At 37.4% G+C, this 25610-nt stretch overlaps 1 protein-coding gene and 1 long non-coding RNA gene across 2 annotated transcripts; both read right to left on the reverse strand.

Moving 5' to 3' along the window:
- Positions 1-829: 829 nt before the first annotated feature.
- Positions 830-6790, reverse strand: LOC110888816. The gene is made up of 2 exons (XM_035980178.1): positions 6643-6790; positions 830-3771 (listed from the first exon to the last, which is right to left on the reverse strand). The coding sequence occupies exons 1-2, from the start codon at positions 6788-6790 to the stop codon at positions 830-832; spliced, it is 3090 nt and encodes a 1029-aa protein (XP_035836071.1).
- Positions 6791-9527: 2737 nt separating this feature from the next.
- Positions 9528-10777, reverse strand: LOC110887343. The gene is made up of 3 exons (XR_002563244.2): positions 10110-10777; positions 9943-10021; positions 9528-9860 (listed from the first exon to the last, which is right to left on the reverse strand). It is a non-coding gene; the product is annotated as an uncharacterized LOC110887343 (long non-coding RNA).
- Between the last annotated feature and the right edge of the window lie 14833 nt (positions 10778-25610).

The following is a 25610-nucleotide window of genomic DNA, read 5'->3' on the forward strand; positions in this document are numbered from 1 at the left end:
AACGTTCTTCATTTGCAAAGCTACCATCGCCGAAAAATAAATTTTTGTTGTCATAATCTTCTTTCTCCTTTGTTTTTGCTGTGAAAGTTTAAAGGGTACATTACAAAATTTTAAGGAGGATACTTTGGAATTTAAGGCGTGTATAACACTAATTACCTAATATTACCTAATACAACTGAATCAACAGTACCTATATATTATAAATAATAGTTAAAAATAATAGTAACATTATAAAGTGATGAATCAATGGTATCGGGTACGGGTACGGGTACCGGTATCAAATTTATTAAACCAAGTGTATTTTCGGTATCGGTTCGGCACCGGTATTCACCAGTTTTTACCTTCAAATACCGGTGTCGTACCAGTACCGACCGGTAACAAACCGTACCGTACCAGATATATTCGGTACCGGTACCCACTTTTGGGGATTTTGGTTATGGTATTTTCGATACCGGTTAGTACCGCGCTCAGCAAATCCTGTAGCAACGTAACAATGAAACAACAACAACAACAACCATACCCAGTAAATCCCACAAATAGCTGAACTATTGGTAGGGTCTGGGGGAGGTGGGATGTAGGCAAACCTTGCCTCTATCCTCAGAATAGAGAGGCTGCTTCCTTAGAGACCCCCGGCTCCAAAACAACCAACAGCTAAATAGACAAAAGAGAGATAAGTATATAGCGTAGCAGTAGTCAGATATATTATCAGCAAATAACATGTAGGTATAGATACAAGAAAGTCATCATACATGAGGTCTACGTAAAGTGAGAAAGAAATCTATCCCCCCCCTCCCCCCAAGACAAAGCTAGGGCACGTCCATACCCTCCCCTACAAGTCCTTAACCTTAATCCTACGTCTCCACGAGCTCCTATCCTGAACCATGTCCTCGGAGAGGTGCAACTCTACCAAATCTTGCCTAAGTCGTTCATCCCAAGTCAACTTGGGCCTGCCTCTACTCCTCCTTCCTTCCACTGTCATGGTTTCCACTACTCTAACTGGTTCTGTCAATTGTCTCCTCTTCACATGCCCAAACCATCTCAATCTCTCCTCTTTTAATTTGTCTGATATACTAGCCACTCCTAACCATTCCCTAAAAACCTCATTTCTTATTCGGTCTAACCTCGTGTGGCCACACATCCACCTCAACATCCTCATCTCCGCTACCTCCATCTTACGTGCTTGTGTTTTCTTGATGGCCCAACAATCTGTCCCGTATAACATAGCCGGTCTAAGTGCTACCCTATAAAATTTTCCCTTTAATTTTGTTGGGAACCTCCTATCACACAAAATCCCAGTGGCTGCTCTCCACCTACACCAACCAGCCTGGATGCGGTGGTATACGTCACTGTCTATCTCCCCGTCCCTTTGCACAAACGATCCTAAGTACTTGAACTTAGTCATTTGTGGGACCACTTGACCCTCAATGGTAAGCTGGGGGTCCTCGTTGTCATCTGCACCACCGAAATTACAATAGAGGTATTCAGTCTTTGAGCGGCTGATCCTTAAACCATTGCCCTCTAGGACTGCTCTCCATTCCTCTAGCCTCGCATTTAGGGTTTGTCTCGTTTCAGCAACCAACACTATATCGTCGGCAAAAAGCATGCACCACGGAACTGTCTCTTGAATCGACTTGGACAGCTCATCCAAGACCACCGCAAAAAGAAATGGACTCAACGCGGACCCTTGGTGGAGTCCTATTTCCACGGGGAAAGACTCTGTATATCCTACAGGCGCACGGACTGTAGTCACAGTCCTATCATACATACCCCTAATTAAGTCTATATGCTTTCCAGGAACTCCCCTATCCTCCAAGCTTTCCCAAATCAGTCTACGTGGCACACTATCATATGCCTTTTCAAGGTCAATGAACACCATATGTAGGTCTCGCTTCTTCTCCCTGTACTTTTCCATTAGTCTCCGTAGAATATGGATCGCTTCAGTCGTTGAGCGCCCTGGCATGAAACCAAACTGGTTTACCGTAACCTGAGTTTCTTTTCTAATCCTAGTCTCAATTACCCGCTCCCATAGTTTCATAGTGTGGCTTAGTAACTTGATTCCTCTGTAGTTCCCACAACACTGGGCATCTCCTTTGTTCTTATACAAGGGCACTACGACACTACTCCTCCACTGGTCCGGGATTTTTCCAAATTTGAAAATAACATTAAACAAACTAGCTAGCCATCGAACTCCATCCTCTCCGAAACACTTCCACACCTCTATCGGTATGTTGTCAGGACCAACAGCTTTAGCCCTTCCCATCTTCTTGAGTGTTGTCCTTACTTCTCCCATTGTAATACTCCGACAATAGCAGTTATTCCGTTGTCGTCCTTGAATGTTGTTGTGGTCGCTTTCTTCTTCGGCTTCCTTTCCCCCATTGAAAAGATTACGAAAGTAGGTTTGCCATCTCAGCTTAATGTCTTGTTCTCTTACTAGGACATGCCCATCTTCTCCCTTTATAAATTTCACTACACCTAGATCCTGCTTTCTACGCTCCCTAGCTTTGGCAATCCTGAACATGGCATGCTCTCCTTCCTTCGTCTCCAAGCGGTCATACATCTTCTTGTAAGCTGTGTTCTTTGCCTCTACCACTGCCTTCTTTGCCTCTCTTTTGGCCTTTTTATACCTCTCCTTCAACCTCAATCGCTCTTCCTCGACTGTGCACGTCAAAAGATCCCTAAAACTCTCTTGTTTATCCCTTATCTTAATTTGTACATCCTCACTCCACCACCAGGTGTCTTTATGTCCGCTAGTCATTCCTGTTGTCACCCCTAGTGTCTCCACTGCCACCTGGGTGATGGTGGTCGCCATAGCCTCCCACATTCGGTTTGCGTCCCTTCCCACCGAATCGGCTGTCATAGGGATAACCTTGTCTCTAAACACTGTAATCTTGTCTCCCTTCAAGCTTCCCCATCGGATCCTAGGTCGACCTTTCCTCTCCCTCTCCGACAGTTTTCTTCTCAAACGTAAATCCGCTACTAGCAAATGGTGTTGAGTCACTGTTGTCTCCCCTGGTATAACCTTGCAGTCCCTCCACCATCGTCGATCTTCTCGCCTCATCAATAGGTAGTCTATTTGCGTGTTACGCCCCCCGCTACTAAAAATGATCAAATGTGAAACTCGTTTCTTAAAAAACGAGTTCATAATACCCAGGTCGTGGGCCACTGCGAACTCTAGAAGGTCCCTACCAGGCTCATTCCTATCACCAAAACCAAAACCCCCGTGTACCGCCTGAAAACCATCACTATCCTTACCTATATGGCCGTTAAAGTCACCTCCTATAAAAATTCTCTCCTCCCTAGGTATGGCCCTCAGTACAACATCTAAGCAATCCCAAAACTCTATGTTCTCCCGATCTCCTAATCCCACGTGAGGCGCATAGGCGCAAATCACAGCCATTACCTCCTCACCTATTACCAATCTTAACATCATAATCCTATCGTTGTACCTTATCACTTCCACAACATTTTTATGCAGTTCACTAGCCACTAGCAAACCCACTCCGTTCTTAGCGCCATCCGACCCTGAATACCACAACTTATACCCATTGCATTCTGCCCCTCTATGCCCCTTCCACCTAGTTTCTTGAAGACATGCTATTTGTACCTTACGCCTTTTAAGCACATCAACTAACTCTAGCAACTTACTACTAAGAGATCCTACATTCCAAGAAGCCACACGTAAATTATACCCTCTTTTGTCCTCTTTATTAGCACCCCTCTTTCGTGGACACGGTCTTAAGACATAATTGTGACTCTCACCGTCTATGGTTCCTAATTAACACAATATCACAATATCACAATACACCAATATAAAAAACTCAACAAACCCCACACACAACAATAAATACTGTTATATCTGCAAAACTAATAAAATATGTATACAAATTAACACACAAGCACTTATATCATGAAAATATCATCAAGCAAGAAAGTGGTTCAAACAAACACATACAAACTGAATATTGCTTAAACGGGTTGGCTAAAGCTACAAACAGAACACGGGATGGGTTACTTGTTATTTTGTTTAAATTAGAAAAATACTTACAGTGGTTCGGGCCGTGATTTAGGCGTGGTACTTACAGTGCTTTTAAGATGTGATTTATGACCCGTTTGAGACACCTGAATTTCAGCCCTGCAATGAATAAATAACAACAACGAGGCGGAAACTTGACTGTATCTTGACCGATGACAGACCCTGCCGCTTATGAAAGTTGAAATAGAGACCGGTGGGTGTTCCGGTAACTGAAGCGGGGCCGGTAACTGAAGCGGGTCTGGTAACTGAAGCGGGTGTTCCGGTAATTGCAGTTGTTTGGAAGTTTCCGACCGGCGGATGTTCCGGTAACTGACGCGAATGAATGAGATTTTATATACACACAGTAAGTAAACTGTATTTCGTTTGAATTGGGATTTATATACACAACAACATATTTTGCTTTCTTTTTTGTCTTTCCTGTAATGAATGAATTGTAGCATGTAAAATTAACTTGGATATTTAGATTATTGATGAGCAAATCATATCAAATCCTGTGATCAAACCGGTATCGTATCGGTACCAAATTTACTATACCAAATCATTTTCGGTACCAGTTTGGTACCCACCTTTTCGCGTTTTCAGAAACGTTACTTTCGGTTCGACACTGGCCTAGCACCATACCTGTATTTATTGATTTTTACCTTCAAATACCATACCGTATTGTATCGAGTATTTTCGGTTACGGTACCTAATTTCGATGATTTTCCCGATCGGTACTTTCGGTGTCGTTACAGGTACTGATCTCATCCATATTTTAACATGTTAGCACCGTAATAATTGAACTGAAAACAACCGAATTTCCAACGTGTAGGACGTCTGGGTCCTATTATTATATATTAGGTTATTTAAAATCGTTTTTTAGGGCGGGGTGACTATCCTTACCTCGTCATTTTTATTTATGTTTCGATATTCGGTATATGCCTGTCGTTGCTGACACGGTTTTGCAGTCATTGGGTCCCTGCCGCAACGCGAGGGCGAAAAATCAACTAGTTTTGTTTATTTTAAATGGGGCACCCCGGTCCTTATGCACAATGTAGGTGGTGGCCCCATTCTCTAATCTCTCTCTAACACACGTGTGTATATATGTACACGCGTATTTAAATGTACGTTTGAAAATTATATTGTTAGTAGGTAATTGGGCCAGTATTTTTTAATAATTTTTAAATCTGGTTTGACAGTTGAGGTGATTACATTTATTGATGTCTGAAATTTGTAGCATTAGGGGGTAGGGGTGGGATAACTCACACACAATTCCATCACTCACAACATCCAATCACGTTCTGCCATGTTATCAACCATTATTTCCATCACTCACACCCTTTTTTGCTGGAAATGGTCATCACTTGTACAAATTCCATCACTCTTTAATTTTTTTATTTTTTATTTTTTTACATTATAAATTAACAATTAAACACTAAAATTATAAATTATAAATTTCAATTAAATTAAAACATACTAGTTCAATATTTTAGACTACAATTAAAAAAAATACATAAAGATACTCTACTCCTCGTCCGAATTAGGAAATTCCAAACCTAAAGAACCTACTAGTTCGATTAAATCGAATCTCAACCGAAAGTGAGTTTCTTCATCACGCAACTGTAGTTGGATATTTTCGGGAACGTGAACTTGTGTAGGAGGATCCGGCACCCAATCTGGAGATATTGCACGTCCGTCTTGTTTGATTAACATATTGTGCAAAATGATACATGCATACACTATGCTATGTATCGAGTTCTTGTTCATCACACGAACCGGTCGGCTTAGAATGCCCCATCTACCCTTTAAAACACCAAAAGCCCTCTCAACATCTTTTCTTGCCGATTCTTGCAACTTCTTGAACGCCTTTTCTTTAGCCTCGACAGGAAACGAAGGAGCTTTCACAAAAACAGACCATGGTGGGTAGATACCATCCACAAGAAAAAAGCCTCGTCTGTAATATCGTCCATTAACATAGAATGGACAGACGGGTGCGGTACCATCCGTTACTGCTTGGAACAACGTCGACATGTGCAAAACATTGATGTCGTTGTTTGAACCTGGGACACCAAAATATGAATGCCAAAACCATAAATCATTCGACGCCACCGATTCAAGTACGATGGTTGGTCTTTTGATGTCACCCCTAACATACGCCCCTCGCAACTCTCTTGGACAATTTCTCCACTCGATATGTGTACAATCGATGCTACCGAGCATCCCAGGAAAATGCCATCTAGCCTCATGTGCGGCGTAAATACGTGAGATGTCGTGTCTCGTCGGTTTACGTAAAAACTCTTCACCATACAATTTTATGACCGCGTTACAAAAAAATTGCAGACATTCACGTGAAGTTCTGTCCGACATAGCTAGGTATTCATCAAATTGATCGGGAGGGTTACCTGTCGCTAGTTGGTGAATGGCGGACGTGCATTTTTGTATCGGCGTGAAACTTTGTTTGCCCCTCGCGTCGTAACTTTCTTGAAACCATTCTTCAGTTGCTTCGATGTCTCCAACAATCTTTAAGAATAATTCTTTTGGTAAACGAAACCGATCTCTAAACGTTTCGGCATTGTAGACCGGATTCTCCACAAAATAATCGTTTATTAACACTTCGTTGGCATGTATACGATCACGATTCACTATCTTCTTCTTTGGGCGGGACGAACTTGATTCTAGTTCGTTATACACCGACACAAAATATTTAAGCGTTTCATTGTCGGAAGACGATTCGCTATCACTGTCCATCGGAAACGTCGAATCCGTAGGAAAATCCATTTGTGAAATATGATAGAATGTGTTTGTGATTTGGTGTGAGTGAAATGGTATAAAAATTGTGAAGTTTATATAGAAGGTTTAAAGGTATTTTTGAGTAGGAAGATTTGTTTGAGTTTGTTTATATAAAACGGTAACTTTTTAAATTTTCAACGCGTCATACGGTTCACGCGTTAAATATATTTCGCGTTAAAAAGGAAGGCGACGGCGGTGTGGGCATATGTTCCACGCGTTATGGGGGGACATAACGTGTCCACCCCGGGTCCTCTTATAGATGTTGTGATAGCAATAGTAATTTATATTTTTATATTAGTTGATATAATTCTAAATATATAGTTGGTTGACAAACTTAAGTATTCCTACCTAGTTAAATTTTAGTTTAAGTTTTTATATGTTGTTTAATATAACAGGGTTGAAAGTCAATTATGTTTTTTGTAAATTATTTTTTGAACAAAAATGTATTTCATGGTAACAACCTATTTAGTACACGAGGTAGAAGATTTGGTTTACAAATTGTTCGTTTAACGTTTGATTCGTTTACATTCCTATATGTAAATGTAAATTAATAAATAACTAAAGAAGCTGTAAAATAAAAAAAAAATCTATACTATATAATAAAAGAAACCAATGGAGTACACATGTCATTCATTGGAGCCATCTATTTTTTAGTTTTCTCATCTCTATCTCCTACTTATTATAATTAATATTAATTAAAAGATAATTATAAAATAAAATTTAGCAAGTTTCGATTATTTATAAAGCTTTTCGTATTTTATTATGGCTTATTGCATATCTTACATGTAGTGGCCCATGTCAGCCCATTTGGTTCATGCGAAATAAATTAATAATGTCTTAATGTTTCACCAAGCAATTAATAATACAAATAGTGTTTGTTTTTTTTAACTACAACTAGGGGGAACACCCGTGCGATGCACGACATGCATAATAGTTATTGTTTTTTCCTGGAACGACGACTGATATAGATAATGCGTGACACGGTACGAAAGTGCGAATATAATATAGATTTTTAAAACAAAAACCGGTTTTTTTTAAAGTTAGCCGTTTGACCATGGTTATTTTGACCAAAGTCCACTCCTCGTTCGGCGCTTTGTGGTAGCACTACCAGTCAAAAAAAGGCCCAAAACACCCGAGGGTACAGTGTTCCCCCGCGTTTTTAAGACGCTTTGAGAGAGGTTTGCGCCCCACCACATGTGGTCTCACAAAACTTCAATTCTATGGACGTGTGGTTTCTCAACCCTCTTCAAAAGACGTCACAGTTTTCAAATTTTTTTATTTTTATTTTTTCTTTTTCATTGTTTTAGATGGTGTAAAATAGATGTTAAATATATATATTATACTACATACACATATACATATAAATTCAGTTTTGACATCTAAAAGTCAAATTGCAGGTTTTGTTCTCTTTTATAGATAAGAAAGCAGTTACTAAAATGTTGTATTAACTTTATTCTGCAACATATTCTTTATAAACTATGCTTACCTTGACATAACCTAATAGCTATATTTCCTTATTAGAAGTCTCTTATAATTGAAAATTAGTGCATATTATTACCTTGCTGGTGAACACATTTACTCTATGTTTAGGGAACAATTTGATTAGGTTGCTGATATTGAATTGAATATCACACCAAATTACAATAGCAGTTTATATTGCTACTATTCACCCAAATCAAGCACCTTAAATAAGTCAGTGTTTCTCTATATTCAAAAAACGAACTATAACTGACGATTATTAAATTGCAACAGTCAATTCAATCCAAATACTGCAATAGAAACATAAAATCTACCACAATTCGTTGGTTAATCACGTATAGTTCTTAATCGATTAGAATCAGAAAAAAGGAAATTGACTCACCGTAACTTACAATCAGGAAGAAGGTGAACAAAGGGGCGGAGTTTTTCGAAATCAATGACCCCTGTCTTTCATTGTTATTCCTTGAATGAGGTAAGCAAGACCCCATACTACACACTACATACACATACATAAAAATTGGGTTCTATATTATTTGTATAAACACCGATTGGAAACCCTCACATTGCATTTGATGAAACCCTAATCAATATAAACACACACACTAACACTCCCGAATCGAATCGAATTTATAAAAGAAAAAATTCGGGCTGTTTTTACCTCTTGCTGCTCCAAATCTATTACCATACATTATCTTCATCTTAGAGATATAGATATTGCACTTAAAGGTCTCAACCATCAAAATACGATCCAAGGGCTAAAAAGTGGTTCCTAATTATGCAATGGTTATCATTTGAACCTTATTCCATGAGACTTGAGGTAAGATGCAAAGAGCATTCTTTTGAGTTTTAAACCATCTGTAATTAAGTTCATTATTTAATCATTATTGTTGCAATTATTAGGTATTATAGATAATAATACCCCATGAAATTACCTTTTAGTAATTTTCGTTTCTAATTGGTTAGCATCTTTTAAGTTTTAAAACCATTTATAGTTATAATTAAATTCATAATAACGTTGATTAAGTTTTTTTATATTTAATTATTATTATTATTTATTTTTATTTTTATTTCATATGATGTTCATCAACTATCTGATAAAATTGCAAAAAAAGGTTGTAACCTTATTTGTATGATGTTTAGCAATTACTAAACCAAATAATAATGACTTAATTATAAAATTCAATCAAGTAATCGGTTACGGAGAACTTGAAATGGAAAAGCAATGTAAATATGAGGAAGGTGATGATGTTCAACTAAGTCAAATGATTTAATTCTTTATCAAGTATTTAACAATACTTAATTTATAAAGTTATCAATTTAATTGTATTTATCAATTTATACTCATGTAGAAAGACTAATTCCCTTTACTAACTTCATTGAGTTGTTGTACGATAAGCATAATATGTTGCAATTATTTAAATTTGGTTGGAACCCTTGTGAAATGCTTTATACGATAGTATAGATAAACGCAATCAATTTAAATCTTTTGCGCGGGTTGAAAACATCCGAGCCCTTAAAGTTTGCTGCCCAATCCTGTCAAACAATACCTCCTCAAATATTTCCTCTGCATCTATATTGCCTATATATAGTATCAATTAAATCACACAAAAGCATCATATGTTTAAAAAAAATAGTAAAGTAGAAATTAAAAAAGGAAATACCAATAGGCCAAATAAATGTTTATCTCCAAATGAATAACTTTTCTCGTACCCACCCTTTTACACCTCCATATACATGAAGCTGCAAAAAGGAAAAAGACTATAAATTTATGAACAATTAAACAATACATTGGTAAATGGTTCCAGATACTATAGTCATGCAAGGGTACCTTGATGAAGTATGAAGTGTCTGTCTTTTTGTATCCAATAACCTGTGTGTATACTTTATATGTAATATAAAATCATAATTTGAAAAAAAAAACCACTAAATTACCAAAAACATAATAAAACATCAATATAAACTCATAGATTATGTAAAAGAAAACTGTTATCCCATTTGAATATTTTAAGAAACAAACCAAAGTTTTTTCGAATAAATGTTGAAATGGGTATAAAAGAACACACCTTTCCACCAAGATAAATAAATTTCATATCAACTTATCTCTTTCTTATCTCTTTCTTTTCGACTCTAACTCGCACAATAGTAGACAAAGGAATTGATGTTGAGTGAAATGGTGAATTTATAGCAATGATAGGAGATTCCTTAATCGGTCAAATTTATTACATATTGATTGAAATTGGACCTTTGGAGTGCTTTTGCGGTTTATCCCAATAGGTTTCGTTTATTAATTGCATTTAAGAACCGAACTTATTATTGTATTATTATAATTAATTGTGATTATATTCTCATTTAATTATTTTTTTATTTTTTAATATTAATGTAGAAAGACCATTTCACCCCTTACTAACATCATTAAGTTGTTGTACCATAAGTATAAAAGATTGTAATTACTTAAATTTGGTTGGTATCCTTATGAAATGCTTTATAATATAGTATAGATTAGGTTCTAGCATTAATGTTTAATGTACTGTACTATATGTTAATATGGTGTTTCATGCATTGCTTTGTTGCAAATTGTGTTGTTTTATTTGTAAATTATTATTATTATTTATAATAATCTAATTAATTTAGCCAAAATCTTGTTAATAATATATTAGAATATATATATATATATAGTTATTTTAATACTTTTATTATTTTAATATTATAATAATAATTCCTTTTTTTACTGTTTAACTTTAATTTAATGATTTTTTAGTATCACGGGGTGGGATAAGCTTGGTGTCAACCGGTACTGGTATCGAAAATACCGGTACGGTCTTGTTTGGTATCGGTACAAATAGTAATTTTAATATTTTAATAATATATATAGTTTTTTATATATTTTTATTATTTTAATATTATAATAATAATTCTTTTCTTTACTTTTTAACTTTAATTTAATGATATTTTTATGATACTTATGATCTTTCTGTTTAAATTTTATCTTAATCTATTAAATTCTGATACTAATATTATGGATAAGTTCTTAATATTTGATATCATTTGGATCCCTTTACCTATTTTTTTTTATTATATGTTTTCTTTGAATATTGTTGTGTTTTTATTACGAATTATATTTGAGCTACTTTTAATATATTAGTTACTTCGAAATTTAAATTTATGGTTACCTTGTCAAAGATCATTTTATAGAATAATCATAAGTTTGGAATAATTATCTTTAAACCAATTATTAAAACAAATTAAGATCAAAGTTAACTTTAAACTAATCTACCTTTATCTATAATATATTATTTAGTATAATGTGTTATTGATGATATTAATTTTAATGATTATTGATATATAATTATTTTATTTTATTTTTTATCTTATCTCTTATTTATTTAATATAAATTAAATGCAATTAATAGGATTTTTATAGGATGATGCATTTAAAACAACCATAAATTTTGGTTTTAAAATAGAACATATAACTAAACTTTAGAATATATATAGATTAAGCACCCCACGTTGTGGTGGAGATGTAAAAGCATGTCAAATAGCACCAATTCAACACAACTATCAGCGACTATCAACGCTGAAGTTGTGGTGTGTTAAAGCGAAGAAATAGACCGAAATGTAGAAGACTTAAAAAAATAACTAAGTCGATCTAGGACTCATGCGTTACGACGAACCTGTCAAATGAGAAAAATAGACGTAAAAACACTGAACAACACATGGATGTTGCGCCGTATTAACTCGTAAAATTATGAACAAAACGTAAAAACGTTGAATCACATACGCACGTTGCGTTGTGTTAAGTCGCAAATTTTAGTACGAAACTTAAAACAAAAATCTAGGAACGATGAAAAGTATAAGGGAACAAAATTGAAATAAAAAAGTTGTGAGGTTAAATTACAAAAGGTAAAAAGATTTGGGTTAAAAGAAAAAAAATCATTTTTGTGAGGTTAAGATTGTAAGAAACCAAAAGATAGAACGTATAAAAAAACAAAAAAGTCAATCAATGACTCACGCGTTGCGACAAACCTATAAAATAAAAACGATAAACGTAAAATCTTGGACTATACATGGACGTTACGCCGTATTATCTCGCAAAATTATGAACAAAACGTAAAAACGTTGAACCACACATACACATTGCTTCGTGGCAACTCGCAAAATTTAGTACGAAACGTAAAACAAAAATATACGAAAGATGAAAAATATGAGGGAACAAAGTTAAATATAAAAAAATTGAGGTTAAATTGTAAAAGAAGAAAAGTTTTAGCTTTAAAGTAAAAAAAATTGAATTTTATGAAGTAAAAATTACAAAAAATTTAAAGATTAGGGTTAAAAGTAAAATTTCAAAATTTTTTGAAATATATCCAAAACGTATAGTATACACTCTATGCATATAAAACTATAAAAAAAGTTGAGGTTAAATTGTAAAAGAAGAAAAGTTTTGGTTTAAAGTAAAAAAAATCAATTTTTTTAAGTTAAATTGCGAGAAATTCAAAGATTTGGGTTAAAAGTATTTTTTTTTAAAACACCTAAAACATATAGTACAACACTTTATGCATAAAAAAGTTACTAATTTATAGTATATTAATAATATAAATTTAAACAATTCGTATAGGAGATAATATAGTCTTTTGAAATATTTATTAGATTTCAAAATTATTTATCTTGAAATTAACAAAAATCGTACACTAAATATAAATTAATATTGTGACAACCCGAGTTTTCAAGGCCCTTACTCGACACGCTATTCGTTCGCAGAGTGTTTAGTACTTGATTAATGTAACTCGTTTTATTGTAACTCGTTCACGTTTGGCGTATAATTTAGATACGATTTAGATGTTGCACTTTTGTGGCTGGTTAATGATTATGCATAAACTGTTTGGTACATATATCCTTTGTTTGATGAAACTTTGGACCCAACCGAACTCGACGAAACATAGTTATGTTTCGTCATCACCTTCATTCAACGAAACTAGGAAGTTTCACACGAGGTTTCGTCGCACACCGAGATGTTTCGTCGACACCGTATGGGCTTGAGGCCCAGCTGAGGCCCAAACGTGAATCAGGATTATAAATCCTCTTTAATTGCATGTAACGCGTATTTTTGCGAAACCCTAGATCCTCTCTAAATCGGCGACGACAACATTCCCTCTTCTCCCGAAGATCTTTGTAATTTCATCTCAATCCCATCGGTGAGTCTGTTATACCATTAATTGATCTAACTTCCTGATGCACTAGGTCGCATGATTCTTTGACTGAGTGGACTAATCTTGTTATAGTCTGCGGCCTATTTAATATGATTACATGACTTTATTGTTGATATTATATGATGAATATGTGTGATATGTATCACGTGAATAAGCTTGCAACCCACTACTTAAATTGGTCCAATAATAACATGAAAGAAGTAACATATGTCGGCCATTGTTGTGTGGTTTGATAATGGTAATGATGCTAACAACTATTGGATAATGATTAGGGTCATGTGAGGTTTTGAGTGGCAATTTATTCAAACATTATTTTTGATAATGGAGGTATAACATAAATGTATGAACTGGACTGCATGTTGTAATGATTGCAAAAGATTGTTTTGTCACGTACGGAATCGTAGCAGTTAGGGTTTTCTGCACGTTTAGCAGTCAGTAGGTCAACGACCAAAGTAGGAGGTTTCGTCGGCTTACCCTTCGACGAAAGTTATGGGGTTTCGTTGGCCATCATGTCACCTAACAAACAGAACATAATTTGGAACAATTTAATAATGAATAATCATGTGCATACCTCATTAATTAGACAACATCAGAAATCATGTGATTTACTATACACATTCACTTTGGTGATTAAGTTGTCGGCCCATGTGTAGGCCTCATTAATGATGTATGGTTATGTGTAGATCTCATTAGATCACACTATTCTTTGTCGGCCCATGTGATTAAGTTGAGAGGTTTGTCACTAATTGAATTTTCGTTAGTTATCTCTATTAAAAATATCGTATGTTCATGGGAATTAATAGTGTTGGTTGCGATAACAATGGGAATTAGGCCGTGGATATGTAGATAATTAAGTTGGGTTGTTATAAATGAATGAACTAGTGAATTCATCCAATTGAGTTGGGCCGATTGGTTTGAGTACCGGAGGATTAAACTACCGGGACGGTTCGGGTGGGCCATAAGCTGAAACAGAAAACACATATGGGTTGCGGGCCGGGACATGTTTGGGCCTGGGTCTCGCACGTCGGGTCTAAGGACCACGAATGGTACATAATATGTTTGAGATGAAACGTTATTAGAATAATTGAAACGCGGTGTGAGAAGTATAGCTCTTTAGGGGTAGCACCTAGTATGTAAACACACTATATTGATGGGGTTTCGTGCTGGGTTAATTGATATACCATGTTTAATGATGAATGTCGACACTGGTATTCGTGTGCACTAGCTGATGAATAAATGTGAAATGATACGTGCTGTGCTTGTATGCAAACTGATTGTTATGTGTAACTATCATAGGGCTTGGTAAACTACTATTGTTAAACAAGGAATATAACATACCGAGCAAACCAAAGGTGAGTTCACTGCTCTTTTCTCAAGCATGGATCCCAGGGAAGGGATAACGGGTAACGTTCCGAGGAGGAATGCATGGGTAATGGGATGTTGGTTATTGTACTCAGTTTTCTATCATTGTAAGACCACAATATCTACCGGCACGTTGCTTGTAGGGCAACGGGGGTTATTAGTTGATAGCGCTATTAGGTTTGGCACCCTCACGACGTTCGAGGAGAACGGGCGTGAACTAATTACCTTAAAACATGACCAATGCTTTGATAGAGGCATTGGGGTTGGCAATCACATATCATATGGCCATTCGGTAATCGAGTAATAACAACATCGAAACATCAAACATCATAACAACAAACAACATATCGTCTTGTAAACTGTTTTACTCACATGATCGGTAACACAACTTGGTAAACAAACACAAACCTTGAACTCACCAGCGTAGTCTGACACACTTGTTTACATGCTTGTAGGGAATTATTGAAGGAACTTGGGAGCTTGCCGTCTGATGCTGCTGGAGTGGTTGTGGTCATAATAAACAATTATATTGATTTGGTTTTCATACATTTATACGCTTATACATTTATGCTTCCGCTCAATACTTTGGTTTTGGTTTAACTTTCAAACAATACATTTCTTTCAATTGAGTATTTCAGTACATTATAACTTGTGTTTGATATGATTGGTGGCTCTTTGTTGGATCGTTGCACCTCCATTAGGGACACGCCCTAGGTGGTAATTTGGGGGTGTGACAGTTTGGTATCAGAGCCACTGGTTATAGTGAACTTGGTTTAAAAAAAAACGTTTTCATAAAACCAGACTATAACCGAACGAGTTCTGAATACGACCATGACACTCAGCACCAGACTGCAAGGTTCGTCTCTCGTTTACTTATTGCACAGCATAACTAGTGAACATTTACGTATGAAATTGCTTGGGATTGCACGTTTAGCACAACAGTATGAATTCATGTATTACTTGCATGTGTTATGTGATTGATAGTGTGTTATTTCCCTAGACATTCATGACTCACGTATTGTGATATTCCTCGTTGACATCTGAGTTTGAGGAACCATTTGACATGAGTTAGGAGGAACTAAGATGAGCATGCAAATCACAATATTATTGTGGGTGCACACATAATAATAATGTGGGGTGCATGCGAGTCCCGGTGAGGCTTAACAAGTGAAAAAGGGGTTCCGCTCTGTTATTTGATCAATGTGAAACGTAACAAGTCTATAGGTGTCGTAGCAGTGATTGTCTCCTACTCGAACATGATCTTTTCACTCCTCTCTGAATCCTTTCAAATCTTGATGCTATCGAGTATTACCTGAACACCCATCCGAACGCCTAGCGAACTATGTAGAATGTTAGGTGCCTGCACGAACGTCTCTGTGTTGGATGTCGCAGCGTCGAATGGTTTGCCTATACCTTTCTCACCCTTCTTCGTTTGCTGGAACTTAACTAACATATTGACGTCTTAGACCCTGAAGTGCGATCACTTCTGCAACGCTCTGGAAACATACCAAGTGTTACTCAGTCAACTCGCAAGAACGATGGAGAAGAGGAGGAGCATAGTGCCTTACCAACCTTAGTATTTGGACGACCCTGATTACCAGCAATGAACATCATCAATTTGACGCCAATCGAATCTTTAACCCTGGTAAGCGACTTATGGGAGTCGACTCTTACGAATCAATCGAAGCATAAGCGATGACAACTGATTATAGTGTGGAATGTGTGACTACCAGTACAGTGATTAGCGCTTTAGGGCGTGGCATAGAATGTGGAAAGATGGACTTGGTGGTGAAAGATCGTAGGGTTCCGTTTTAAGCAACGACATTAGAGGCAACAGTCATGGCAACACCAAGGTACTTGTAATAGTAGCCTACAGTATGGAAATGGAGGTGCTTACGGCATGGATTGGCCGTTGATAATTCAAGACGATAACAACCAAGGGAACGATGACAACATTGGGAATTCACATGATCGTAACAGCAACACCGGTAGTGGTGCTCGCGGAAGGACATTTAGGATTGACATGGGCAACAACAGGATAACAGCAACACGGTAGCTTGAATGGGTAGCAAATCGCTTCGTCTCGGATCTGCTTAACCCTAATGCTTCTCGAAACCGAACCTGTTGTGGAACCGGCCGATGGCAAGTCAATTGAAACCTCATATGTTCGTTGGGATGCGAACTCAAACTTGTGGGACAAGTGTTCGGCATCGACTTTCCTTCTACAATCTTTGATGGTTTCGATGCAGTAGTTGTGCAGATTGGTTAACTGGATATCGCGTAGATATACCCTATGGGGAGGAAATTTTGCGCCACTTTATATTTTGAAGTGTCAGAGTGGTGTAAAGGTTAGCATCATATCAGCAAAGAAGGCCCAGAAGTGTCTACGGAAGGATTACCCCGCTATGTTAGCACACGTTACTGATGTTAAGACTAAGGAGGTGAGGATCGAGGATCCACCAATTGTTCGTGATTCCTCTCGGCGTGCTACTCGAGGAACTTTCAGGTTTACTTCCACAACTGTTAAGCAGAATCTCAGTTTGATCTCGCGCCAGAGGCAGCCTTAATTCTTCGTACTTCTTACCGTCATGCGCCAGGAGGGATGCAAGAACTGTCAAAACAACTACAGAGACTGTGGGACAGAAGTTTTGTCGGACCTAGTTTTCTCTCCAGGGAGCCCCATTTATATTCGTGAAAATAAGCCTTTTCGTATGTATACTGATTATCTAGAACTCAACAAAGTGGCACTCAGGAACCGTGTGCCCCGACCATGTATTGAAAACATGTCGACTAGTTGCGAGAGTCAAGCTCCCATTCGAGGATTGGCAAACGAACGAACTATCATCAGATGGAAGTCCAATGGGAGGATGCTCTTAGAACGGCATATCAAACGCAATGCGGCCAGTGCGACTTTTGTACACTATGACCATCGAGATAATCAACACACCAGCAGCTTATGGACCACAAGAATCTACCGTGTTTATTGATGACGTTTTGGGTCATTTCCTGGAGGAAGGGACATCATGGACGACATCTGTATCTTGTCTTAGAGCTCCTGAGGGAGGGGCCATTCCGTGTGAAGTCTTGTAAAATGTAACATCTGGATTCGAGAGATACATTTTGCGCATGTAACCAACGAAGTGGGAACACACGTGGATCTTGCTAAAGATCCATTTTGTTAGAAACTGATCGACACCAAAGATTCCTTCGGGGATGAAGCAATTCCTTGGTTTCGCTAGATACTATCGCAGCTTATTCACAGGATTTTTGGAGGTCGCAAAGCTTAAATCTCTTTAGCACAGCAGGGTGCTGTGTTCGTGTAGGACGAAATAGGAGGACGTCATTTCAGCTTTCGAATTCCAACTCTGCAATGCACTGAGCATCGTCTTTACCCGAGGGTGTGGGTGATTTAGTGGTATGCCATGATAGTCCGAATCAGAGTCCCAGTTACACACCGACGCAACAAGAGAGAGTGATGACTTACGTGATGGAGTTACAAAGAGGAACCGCACAACACATAACTGGCGGTGAAAACCGTGGTATTTGGATTTTAGATGAAGGCATTACTTGGACGGTACCAGGTGCGTTATTCAGACCGATCACAAGAGCCTCCCGTGTACCTTGGCTTCGACAGAGCTAAATGAGTTAATGGCATCACTGGAGGGAACTTTTTGACGACTACAACTATGAAACTTGAACGCGCACGAGCTTTGCAGCTCACTATCGACTCTAACTTACCTGATCTGACACGCCTTGTTCACACTGGAGAACTGAAGGAAGAGGATTTTCCAGTTGAAACCATGCGGGGCATGGAGAAGCAACCTTGGTAGGACAGACGATACTCGCTACCTCGTAGAACGAATGTGGGTCTCATTATGTGGTAACGGTAGGGAACTTGTGTTGAGCAAAGCACACCAGCCTCGGTATGCTGGTCATCTGGATTTGATGGAATAGTTTAGAATCGGAGGATCTTGTTTTGGCAACTGGGCTTGAAGGCCAACATAGCGAAGCGTGTGAACGACGTTTGACTTGTGCTAAAGTCAAGGTGGAACATCAGAAACCTTCTAGTTCGTGTCAGTAATCAGAAACACTTATTTGGAGATTGGAACAGATGGCCATGGAGTTTGTCACTGGATTACCAAAAACTCAGAACGGAAACAATATCATCTGGGAGAGACGAGTCTTTTCGACTTGTGAATATTCCTCTAGGAGAGATGGCTTTTAGGCACGAGGTGCCAACTTCTGTTACCTTTGATTTTGAGCTATACCTGATTTGTGGCAGGCACTACACAACACCTTTGGCTCACGTCTAGACATGAGCATCACTTATCACTGTGGGACAACCGGACAGAGTAATGAACCAACCTAACACACGAAGACATGCTGTGAGCATGCGCGTGATTGACTTTAGTGAACACTTGGAAGGACACTTATCTTTGGGTGAGTTCTACTGCAGAAGTCACCATTCTGATATTCAGACAGCTTTGTTTGAGGCGTTGCATGGACAGTAGCGCTAAACTCTTTGTTGGGCTGAAGTAGGTGACAGCCAGATTACAGGTCTAGAACTTGTTCTTGAAACTTCCAAAAAGATTGTTCAGATCAGGAACCGTATGGCAGCAGCGCGTCATCGTCAGAAAAGCTACGCCGATAAGCGTAGAAAACCTTTGGAATTCGAAGTTAATGATCGTGTCATGTTGAAGGTCTCACCCTGGAAGGGTGTGGGTTTTGGAAAACGCGACAAGCTTAACCCTTGTTATGTGGGACAGTTCAAAATTCTAAAACGGATTGGTAAAGTGGCATACAAGCTGGAGTTACCCGCTGAGTTGGGTAACGTCCATGATGTGTTCCATGTGTCGCAGTTAAAGAAGTGTTTGTCTGATGAAACACTGGTGGTACCATTTCAAGAGCTGAAGATCGACGAAAAGTTGCAGTTTGTCGAAGAACCTATAGAAATCATGGATCGGGAAGTCAAAGTCCGCAAGCATAGTCGAATTCCTATTGTGAGAGTTCGTTGGAACTCAAGACGTGGACCGGAGTTCACGTGGGAACGCAAGGATCAGTTGAAGCTTAAGTACCCACATTTATTCCCAGATGACAAGTCCAAGTCTGTCAAACCTGAATCTGGCGCGACTAGTGAATTTCGGGACGAAATTCCCAATCAAGTTGGGGATGATGTGATACCCGAGGAAAATCCACAGTCATCCTGATCCGACACTTCGCTGTTTTTGTTTACTTGTCAAATTTCGAGACGAAATTTCTTTCAAGTTGGGGATGATGTGACAACCCGAGTTTTCAAGGCCCTTACTCGACACGCTATTCGTTCGCAGAGTGTTTAGTACTTGATTAATGTAACTCGTTTTATTGTAACTTGTTCACGTTTGGCGTATAATTTAGATACGATTTAGATGTTGCACTTTTGTGGCTGGTTAATGATTATGCATAAACTGTTTGGTACATATATCCTTTGTTTGATGAAACTTTGGACCCAACCGAACTCGACGAAACATAGTTATGTTTCGTCATCACCTTCATTCAACGAAACTAGGAAGTTTCACACGAGGTTTCGTCGCACACCGAGATGTTTCGTCGACACCGTATGGGCTTGAGGCCCAGCTGAGGCCCAAACGTGAATCAGGATTATAAATCCTCTTTAATTGCATGTAACGCGTATTTTTGCGAAACCCTAGATCCTCTCTAAATCGGCGACGACAACATTCCCTCTTCTCCCGAAGATCTTTGTAATTTCATCTCAATCCCATCGGTGAGTCTGTTATACCATTAATTGATCTAACTTCCTGATGCACTAGGTCGCATGATTCTTTGACTGAGTGGACTAATCTTGTTATAGTCTGCGGCCTATTTAATATGATTACATGACTTTATTGTTGATATTATATGATGAATATGTGTGATATGTATCACGTGAATAAGCTTGCAACCCACTACTTAAATTGGTCCAATAATAACATGAAAGAAGTAACATCTGTCGGCCATTGTTGTGTGGTTTGATAATGGTAATGATGCTAACAACTATTGGATAATGATTAGGGTCATGTGAGGTTTTGAGTGGCAATTTATTCAAACATTATTTTTGATAATGGAGGTATAACATAAATGTATGAACTGGACTGCATGTTGTAATGATTGCAAAAGATTGTTTTGTCACGTACGGAATCGTAGCAGTTAGGGTTTTCTGCACGTTTAGCAGTCAGTAGGTCAACGACCAAAGTAGGAGGTTTCGTCGGCTTACCCTTCGACGAAAGTTATGGGGTTTCGTTGGCCATCATGTCACCTAACAAACAGAACATAATTTGGAACAATTTAATAATGAATAATCATGTGCATACCTCATTAATTAGACAACATCAGAAATCATGTGATTTACTATACACATTCACTTTGGTGATTAAGTTGTCGGCCCATGTGTAGGCCTCATTAATGATGTATGGTTATGTGTAGATCTCATTAGATCACACTATTCTTTGTCGGCCCATGTGATTAAGTTGAGAGGTTTGTCACTAATTGAATTTTCGTTAGTTATCTCTATTAAAAATATCGTATGTTCATGGGAATTAATAGTGTTGGTTGCGATAACAATGGGAATTAGGCCGTGGATATGTAGATAATTAAGTTGGGTTGTTATAAATGAATGAACTAGTGAATTCATCCAATTGAGTTGGGCCGATTGGTTTGAGTACCGGAGGATTAAACTACCGGGACGGTTCGGGTGGGCCATAAGCTGAAACAGAAAACACATATGGGTTGCGGGCCGGGACATGTTTGGGCCTGGGTCTCGCACGTCGGGTCTAAGGACCACGAATGGTACATAATATGTTTGAGATGAAACGTTATTAGAATAATTGAAACGCGGTGTGAGAAGTATAGCTCTTTAGGGGTAGCACCTAGTATGTAAACACACTATATTGATGGGGTTTTGTGCTGGGTTAATTGATATACCATGTTTAATGATGAATGTCGACACTGGTATTCGTGTGCACTAGCTGATGAATAAATGTGAAATGATACGTGCTGTGCTTGTATGCAAACTGATTGTTATGTGTAACTATCATAGGGCTTGGTAAACCACTATTGTTAAACAAGTAATATAACATACCGAGCAAACCAAAGGTGAGTTCACTGCTCTTTTCTCAAGCATGGATCCCAGGGAAGGGATAACGGGTAACGTTCCGAGGAGGAATGCATGGGTAATGGGATGTTGGTTATTGTACTCAGTTTTCTATCATTGTAAGACCACAATATCTACCGGCACGTTGCTTGTAGGGCAACGGGGGTTATTAGTTGATAGCGCTATTAGGTTTGGCACCCTCACGACGTTCGAGGAGAACGGGCGTGAACTAATTACCTTAAAACATGACCAATGCTTTGATAGAGGCATTGGGGTTGGCAATCACATATCATATGGCCATTCGGTAATCGAGTAATAACAACATCGAAACATCAAACATCATAACAACAAACAACATATCGTCTTGTAAACTGTTTTACTCACATGATCGGTAACACAACTTGGTAAACAAACACAAACCTTGAACTCACCAGCGTAGTCTGACACACTTGTTTACATGCTTGTAGGGAATTATTGAAGGAACTTGGGAGCTTGCCGTCTGATGCTGCTGGAGTGGTTGTGGTCATAATAAACAATTATATTGATTTGGTTTTCATACATTTATACGCTTATACATTTATGCTTCCGCTCAATACTTTGGTTTTGGTTTAACTTTCAAACAATACATTTCTTTCAATTGAGTATTTCAGTACATTATAACTTGTGTTTGATATGATTGGTGGCTCTTTGTTGGATCGTTGCACCTCCATTAGGGACATGCCCTAGGTGGTAATTTGGGGGTGTGACAAATATAATATAAAGAGTTAAATGTCATTTTAGTACCTGTGGTTTGGGCCATTTTGTCAATTTATTCCAAAGGTTTTATAATACACAGGGTTTATAAAGATATAATAAGATATAACTTTTTATTGATTGTATATAAAATTACATGTGCTCAACCCATACAATACAATACAATACATGAGGTTCTCAAAAATGTAACTTTTTTCATTATTTAATATATAAAATTAAAATTACTTAACCCATACAATACACGGGGTTTTTAAAAAATATAACTTTTTCATTATTTAATATATAAAATTACATTTATTCAATCCATGTAATAAACGAGATTTTTAAAGATATATTGTTTTATTATTTGGTATATAAAATTATATTTATTCAACCCGTATAATAAACGAGGTTTTTAAAGTTATATTTTTTTATTATTTGATATATAAAATTATATTTATTCACCCCGTGTATTACACGGGCTTCTAACCTAGTAATAACAATAAAGAAAAATTGATTCAAAGTCATCAAACCCAATGCTACTACTAGCACACACATTGCATCGTCTCCTTTATAAGGGTCACTATATCAGTACAAGTTAAACTGAAAAAAGGATAAAATAATGTCTAATGCTCCTTTTTCTTCACATGATATATGATATTTAATTTGAGTGAATTGCAAATTTTGTCTTTTATCTTTATACCTGTTTTCAAGCGGTGTCCTTTGTCTTTATAATTATTGACGAGTTTTGTACTTTATGTTTCCAAATCTTGCACGTTTTGTCCTTTGAGCCTAACCCAGTTAATTTTTTTTGTTAAATCTGGTCATGTGCCTTGCACATGAGGGCATTTTTGTCAATTCACCAATACAGGGACTAATTATGTAAATAACATAAATATCTAACCATTTATTAAAAAAATAATTAAAAAAGGTTTTCAAGAAATATTCAACCATTTGCAGGTTCTACTCTCTCTCTCTCTCTCTCTCTCTCTCTCTTTGCAGGTTCTACTCTCTCTGTCAAACCACCACCATCCGACGCACCACTCCACCACCACCCACCCCTTCATTCTCATTCTCAAAATTTAGCGTTCAATCACATATAATAATATCTCTCTGAATGGAGCAAGCAACAACAACAACAATAAGATCTACAAATAAGAAGCAATTTGCTTCCTAATACTGTTTTGTCTAAGAAAAACTCAAACACTGATTTGCAAATTGAAAAAAAAAATAAAAATACTCCACTGCTTGTTTCTATTTTGATGGTTTTATTTGGAGTTTTAAGAAATCTGTTCGGCAAGTGTTGACGATTTTCTGGTGATCTCTGCTGCTAAATATCCGGCGATCTCTACTTGATTCAGACTCGGATCTATTCTTGTTGACCGAGATTGGGTCGACAACTATAAGATCTGACCTGGTACTCGTCATCGAAGACTAGAACGTCATCCGGATCTACAAAGATAATTGAGGTGGGTTTGATTTTTCATCTAGAACGACGTCCAGAATCTGATTTGGATTCCAATTCCAATTCTGGTGATAATTAAGGTGGGTTTGAATTTGGATTTTGAAATTGGGGGTTTTGATTTGTGGGTTTTGAAATTTGGGAAAAGGTGTGTCCTGTTTTGTGTTGGGCAGCTGGCTTGGTTTAAAAAATCGCGCCTTAAGCGCGAAGCGCATCTAGGCGCTGATCTGTGCGCTTTGTGTAGCATAAGGCGAGCAACGTACGTAAAGCGCACGCTTTTTGCGATTTTTTTGTAAGCAGAAAAGCGCAGACACAGGTGGCTTTTTGTACAAGTTTTCTGTTGGCCCATATAACTTATAATACAAACCCTAAAGTGATAAATATAGGCCCAATAGCACACATCAAAGGCCCGATAGCACACAATAAAAGGCCTGATAGCGCCAAAACATATTAGGCGGTAAAAATTAGCGGGATTTTACCCTAATCGCCTAACAACTGGTTCCAATTTTACGTCCGAGATTTTTTCACCAAATCTTCTAGTCGATCATCCTTCTTCTTCGCTGGAAACAGGTTAGTATCTTTAATTATTAAAAGTGTTGAACTTTAATACTTGATTTCAGTTTCCAATTCTTGTTTCTTTTTGGACAATCTCCAATTCTCCATTCTTCTTTGCTAAAAATCTGGAAGTTTAATTCTCTATTTCAGTTGTTTAGTTAACTTATATGATTCTTTCATGTTTCCTATTGTTTATGTTGTATATTTTTTACCTAATCAAGTTATGCTTAGGCAGGTTTAGTTAACTTATATAGTTATATGTGATTCTTTCATGCATGTTTAGTTAACTTGTATCATATAAGTTATATTTGATTCTTTCATGTATATTTTTTGTCATGCTTGTTGAAAGTGTTGAACTTTAGTACTTGATACTTGATTTCAGTTTCCTGTTGTCACAGTCAGTTAAATGTTCTTTCACAGTTTATTAATTGTTATTACTTAAATTCTTTATTTCAGTTGTTTAGTTAACTTATATGATTCTTTCATGCATGTTTAGTTAACTTGTATCATATAAGTTATATGTGATTCTTTTTTGTATATTTTTTGTCATGCTTGTTGAAAGTGTTGAACTTTAGTACTTGATACTTGATTTCAGTTTCCTGTTGTCACAGTTCAATTAAATGTTCTTTCACAGTTTATTAATTGTTATTATTTAATACTTATACATGAAATAATGTCACAGTTCAGTTAAAGTTAAATGGCTACTGATGGTGGTGAAGTTGGTCAAGCAACTAGTACGGGTGACCCGAGTAGAAAATATGGCACACAAGATCCGGCCAACAAAAACCGGTGGACTTGCAAGTTCTGTGGAAAACCTTCAACCGGTGGCGTATACCGGCTGAAGCAACACTTAATTGGTGGGTTTAGAAACGTTGCATCATGTAG

The sequence above is a fragment of the Helianthus annuus genome, chromosome 11 (genome assembly GCF_002127325.2).
Source record: "Helianthus annuus cultivar XRQ/B chromosome 11, HanXRQr2.0-SUNRISE, whole genome shotgun sequence".
NCBI classification, from domain to species: domain Eukaryota; kingdom Viridiplantae; phylum Streptophyta; class Magnoliopsida; order Asterales; family Asteraceae; genus Helianthus; species Helianthus annuus.

What these genes read in the sequence shown, in the direction of transcription:
- LOC110888816 (XM_035980178.1), bottom strand. Translation starts at nt 6,790, where the DNA reads ATGGATTTTCCTACGGATTCGACGTTTCCGATGGACAGTGATAGCGAA. An exon ending in GAAGATAGTGAATCGTGATC is followed by an intron (nt 3,772 to 6,642) that starts GTATACATGCCA and finishes TGTGTTAATTAG; the next exon opens with GAACCATAGACGGTGAGAGT.